The 5864-nt window shown below is 38.4% G+C and overlaps 1 protein-coding gene across 1 annotated transcript; it reads right to left on the bottom strand.

Moving 5' to 3' along the window:
• Positions 1–1180: 1180 nt before the first annotated feature.
• On the bottom strand, positions 1181–5444 carry LOC132001056 (sodium/potassium-transporting ATPase subunit alpha-1-like). Its single transcript, XM_059375283.1, has 2 exons — positions 5270–5444; positions 1181–1847 (listed from the first exon to the last, which is right to left on the bottom strand). Exons 1-2 carry the CDS (start codon positions 5442–5444, stop codon positions 1516–1518), a joined length of 507 nt encoding a protein of 168 aa, XP_059231266.1. The 3' UTR covers positions 1181–1515.
• Between the last annotated feature and the right edge of the window lie 420 nt (positions 5445–5864).

The raw sequence follows: 5864 nt of genomic DNA, 5'->3' as shown, positions 1-5864 counted from the left end.
CGCTTACGTAGTAAATCCCTTGCATCTGAAATCTTTGGTTTGGCAAAGATCCCAAATAAAGAATAATAGATGAAGGCAGAATACAATAATTACATCTAAACATGAACAAATAGAAAGGCACATATTTTATACTTGAAATCTGAAAATGCTAATGAATTAACTGATCATAACTTCAACCAAAATGTGCCAGAAAGAATGAAAATCTTTCTAACACAGATGCATTCACGCATGGAGTATAGCTGTTGTGCTTACAGAAAACTTTTCCTGTAAATCAAAGATGTCTGTTTTTAGTGTTTAAGTAGTCTTTATATGATCATGAATGAACCATTAATAAACCACATAGATTTTTTTCATAGTCACAATCATATATGTGGCTTCAGAGCCATGCAAGGTTGTTACTTGACTGTAACTTCACTTAATTAGAGAAAGTGTGATGATAACTGTAGATCAGAAGTCAATCTGATTTTATTTTTACCTACACTCTATTTCCTCACTAATCTTTATCATATTTTTTTTCAAAGTTTTCCATTACACACAAGTTTTCCAGAGTGATCGTGTGCAGACATTTGTCAGTATCTCTGATTAGCATTATTTGCTAAGGATTCCCAGTTATATACTTACAATCTGCTCCCTTCATTGACAGATTCTTTTACCCATGCATCATGTTGGCATATGCTCTAAAACAAAATCTACAATAAGCATTTACAAATCTTTCATCCAAAGTTTTGTTTGTTTGTTTGTTTTGCCTCAGGATGTCATCTTAGTAAAGAAAAAAAAATAGATATTTTTCCTTTTTATGTATTCATTATCCAATTCCTTACCTCAAATATATATTCCATATTTATCTGTTTATTACACCTCTACAACTGTTACTTAGCTAGAACCACTCTCATTTCTTGCCTGGATAACTTTATTTTTTTTAAAGCTTATTTTTTTAGTAATCTCTACACTCCACTGGGGCTCACACTCACAACCTTGAGATCAAAAGTCACATGCCTTATGGACCGAGCCAGCCAGGTGCCTGTACCTAGATAACTTTAATATTGTTCTCACCAGTTACCCTAATTCTGTATTTACCACCCCCTTCCTTCCCACCACAGCACTGAGAGTGACACTTTAAAACCAAAATTAGATTATGTCACTTTGCCCTTAAAACTCTCTAAGTGACTTCTCATTGGACTTTTTTTTTTCCATTATAATAGCCATCTTTATTTGTAAAAATCCAGATATAAAATGTATTCTTTCAGTCTTTCCAAGTTTTCCTTTTTACAAAAACAAAAAGGCACATAAAAACCATCCCCGCTGTCATTCCCATAGACGAGGTTTTTCAGGCAGCCCTCCCCCCTCCCCCCCATAGAGCTACACGCTTCATTCCGGGACGTCTCGCTCCCCCACATGCTTCGGTGCTTTCCCACCAGGGTAGAGTTCCGAATTCCAAGACTGAAGTACACAAAGGGGGTGGGGGTGGGTGCGAAGTGTGTGGCGCGAGGCTCCGCGGCGTGCAGGACACAGGGTCTAGTAGTAGGTCTCCTTCTCTACCCAGCCTCCAGGGTGTCGCCTGATGAGGAGTTTTCGGACTTCATCGTACACGAAGATGAGAAGAGAGTAGGGGAAGGCACAGAACCACCAGGTAGGTTTGAGGGGGTACATCCTCAGGGCAACACCCATTCCAGGGCAGTAGGAGAGGAAAGCAGCAAGGGCCGTCTCTTCAAAGAGGCCAAATATTAAGATCTTGTTCTTCATCCCCTGTTGGAAGACAGAGTTCCTCCTGGTCTTACAGATGACCAAATCAGCCCACTGCACCACGACCATACTGACAAAGAAGGCTGTGTGGCAAGTGAACTCCACTTTGAGGTTGTACTTGAAGTGGTTCCTGAATAACTTTTTTTCTTACCTTGTTTGCCCTTTGTTGAATTTGGCCACACTGAACTTCTTCCAGTATTTCAACTATAACAGATTTATTTAGATTTGACTCTATAAACACCAGCTCCTCAGAGACCATCCTTTACCATAGTAGCTAAAGTAATTTTATTCTGCACCCATTACATGAGCTAATTTTCATTAAAGTACTGTATTATCTGATTATATATATGCTTATGTATGTTTTATGCCTCTGCCTTCTTGCATATAAATTCCATATTATTTAGTGACATTATCTTTTTTGTCTACTGCTTGTTCCTATTTCTTCTAACAGCATTGAACACATAATAGCCTTTCAATAATATTTTGTAAATAAATGAATGGATATTCTTTGAATGAATTCTTAGAAGTAGAATCCCTGGACCAAATGGTATAAAAGTTTAAGTTTTTTGAAGCAAACAACTAAATTTCTTTCATAAATATTATTTTAACTTTTAATTCTATGGATGAGGGTATGTGTTTTTCAAACACTCAACAAATAAAGCAAGATTATATTAAAAAGAAATGCAGCCAAATTTTTGGATAAAAAAATTACATCTTGTAATTTTATTCTTTATTGCAGAGGTAGAATTATTTATTATTTGTTTTTGTGGTCTTATTTGTATTGCTAATTTATATTTCTTCTTTTGATCTAGTATTACCAATGATTTCTAACTTCAGTTGAAAACGAAAATAACCTTGTAAGTTAAAAACAAAACAAAACAGCTCAGTGGGCTAAAGCCTCCGCCTTTGGCTCAGGTCATGATTTCAGGGTGTTGGGATCGAGCCCTGCATAGGGCTCTCTGCTCAGTGCGGAGCCTGCTTCCCTTCCTCTCTCTCTCTGCCTGCCTTTCTGCCTACTTGTGATCTCTACTTGTCAAGTAAATAAATAAAATATTAAAACAAAGCAAAACAAAACAAAATAATATCCAGGTCTCACTTCTAAAAATTCCGATTTAATTTGTCCATGGTGGGTCCTGCCATTTAAACAAAGAAACAAACAAAAACCTGCTTCAGGGGTTGATAATGTTTTATCAGGTTTGAAAACTGCTTGAAACTCATCAAAAAGTATTTTGTGTTCTTAAACATACAAGCTCAGATTTGAGTCTTCCTCTATGAAATTGGGAGAATAAATGCGGGTAAAATAGACTACCAGAAGATCTTTATTATTTCCTTATACTCTCTTTATGTGTGATAATTATCTGTTTGGTCTCAGCTTCAAAGCCACCCTTTCATACTCGGCTGTGTGAAGCTGGTGCTGAAACCCTGGAGAGGTGGTTTTTCTCCTTTACCTGCTGGTTCCTATTAGGTTCTGCCAGTAGGGGGCGCCGCAGGGAGACTAGAAGGTTGGAAGTGGGGGAAGAGACTTTCTGAAACTATGCAGCACTTCTTCACCGAAAGGCAGAAGTTTGTCACGGTGGAAGCAGCCCATTCCAAGTTACAGTTTTTCCAGAAACAGCAAAACCAGTCTCATTAGAGACATCCTCCTCAGAGTTCTGAATCCCAGCTCCTTAGGGTCCTTCCAATGACAGTCCAATAATATCTGAACTTTGTTCCCTCTGTAGAGATTCTGGTCGCAGTCCCACTGGACCCCATCTCCAAGATTGGAAAGGTTAGAAATTTCAGCTTTGTCCTTTCGTTGTCCAGACCCTGGGTTAGCATCTGCTTCCTGCAGTCACTGCTTCTGAATACCCCAGTGTTTCTTTTTAACATTTCAGTTCTTTAATACCTGGTTAGCACTTATTTATACTTCGTTCTCTCAGTGATCATAACCGTGTGACCTCTACATCCAGACTGGATTGCGACTGAACAAGGAGGACTGAATCATTGGCTAATTAAAATGTCTAAGGTGTATTTTGGGCTCTATTTCAGTTTCTAAAAGAGCCCTTAGAGTTAGGGGAAGGAAGAGTTAAGTGGCCCTCTGATGTTGATCCCAAAGGCACAGATTTCAACTCTTTGGTTAAAAAAAAGAAACAAAACAAATGCTCTTTTTTAATAGTGATCTCATTCTAGCCACACACTCATATATTCTTGAGCTGGAGTTGCCTGGTGGGGCTCTTCACTGCAGACCAGGCAGGGTAATGAGTGACACATTATAATAAGGGCGCAGTGCGGAAGAAAACATGATGGGAAGATTATAGTATTAGAAAAGGGATCAGTATGGCGGGCTATTTCTAAATGTGTTTCTGAACGTGTAATTTCTGTTTGATTGTGTCGTCTTCTAAAACAGTAAAATAGTTATTCTTGTCCTACTTACATGATGTGTTTTCTGACAGAAATAAGAAATCATCTAACTAAAAATATTTTGAGGAGTAAGAATTGTTACATTAATAAAATATTTAAGTGTATACAATTAAAAAATTAAATTGTATAAGAAAGCTTATACAAAAGAAAGCTTATTAAGCTTTCTTAGACTATGTTTGTTCCTTCTCACCTCAGGTGCAGGGATCACAAATACAGTCTTATTTATCACCTCTCCATACCCAAATGCAGATAGACATATGTATTTTGAACCATTAACTTAGCAAATAGTCCCGCTTGAAATGCTGGTCTCTGGAAGTTAGGTACTTTGCCTCAGCTTCTTACTCTTATCCTTGAATAATACTGATACCCTCGATATCAGGGAAACAAAGTCATAATCAATGACACCAAGAACTGAGGGGCTCACGAATTTGTATAGCAGTTTCAAGGAAATGACTAAAGAGATATGCAAATATTTAGATCCAAAATTAAATATGAAAATAATAAACTTTGAAGTCTTTTGTAATGTACTTGGCATAAAATGAACATTTTAAAAAGATTAAAGATGATCATTTCTAATATTTGAAGCCATATTAACATGACAGTGTGCTAGTTTTAACTCTCTCATCGGGGTTGGATGGATGGGACAATATGGCGACATCGAGGGACCTGAACCTAAAGTGCCGATTGTCCCGTCGAGACACTTTTATTACCTTGGCTCTCTGATTTTGGCTCAAAGCCTCTTCGTTTTGTCTTTCAAAAATAAATCATGGACTATCTATTGTCAAATGATTCTGTGACATCTTTGAGAGTTTGACTAAACATTTAGAGACTGCTTTTGGACACCATTTTCCTCCTTTTCGCTTCTGAGACTTGGCTCTTGTTATCTGCAATGGATATCAGCTGTGGCTGTACCAACTGGCACCAGAGAAGGCTCATGTGGAAATATATAGAAACCTTCCATTTGGGGCACAAATTTTACCTCTTTGCCAGATTTTTGTGCCAAGAAAAAAAATATGAAAGCAATCTTATCTATTACACACCGAATATAGGAACAATTCTTCCTAAGCATAACAGGAAAAACATTATTTATTGACTCTGATCATCCTGGGCTTGTTTGTAAACCTACCTTTATAGCCCGAGGGGCACACTTGAATGAGAATCGACTCTTCCGAAACAAGAAGGGCTGACAACAGAATATGACACCTGACAGTCTCGGTCCCTTCCTGCCAGGCAAATCTGAAAACCCTGCTGCTGCCCTCCTCTTGTCCACATTCCCTTCTGTCTCTGCTCTGCAGAGGCATTGAGAGCAGCAAGCTTCAGATACTGCAGTTGTCTTGGCACAAACACTCAGATGTGCTGTTCTCTGGCTGCTCACTCTGACTATTGGCAGACGGGATGAACAGGCTGCAGAATCAACCCCATTAGTGTCAACCTAATCCCCTGTAATGGGATCCACACTGGCCAAGTTTAGGCACCATTTCCCATCCCCACCCTCATGTAGTATGTCAGCCCAGCACAAAATCAAGCAGTTAATAGAAGGGATGATAGCATTGTGTTTGCCGCCACCTTTTGAGGAAAACCAGAACAATGCCTTTGGGAATTGGGTGTTGTACCTGTCAAAACTGAGAAAAATCTTCATTTTTGTAGTGAAAGGAGATTATGGAGATATGTTCACATGAATATTTCTAGATGTACCTTTTTTAGAACAATGCTGTTGGTGC

The sequence above is a fragment of the Mustela nigripes genome, chromosome 1 (assembly GCF_022355385.1).
Source record: "Mustela nigripes isolate SB6536 chromosome 1, MUSNIG.SB6536, whole genome shotgun sequence".
Taxonomy (NCBI): Eukaryota; Metazoa; Chordata; class Mammalia; order Carnivora; family Mustelidae; genus Mustela; species Mustela nigripes.
This window is presented reverse-complemented; position numbering and strand designations above follow the sequence as displayed.

What these genes read in the sequence shown, in the direction of transcription:
- LOC132001056 (XM_059375283.1), bottom strand. Translation starts at nt 5,444, where the DNA reads ATGCCTCTGCAGAGCAGAGACAGAAGGGAATGTGGACAAGAGGAGGGC. An exon ending in GTGCCCCTCGGGCTATAAAG is followed by an intron (nt 1,848 to 5,269) that starts GTAGGTTTACAA and finishes ACAACCTCAAAG; the next exon opens with TGGAGTTCACTTGCCACACA.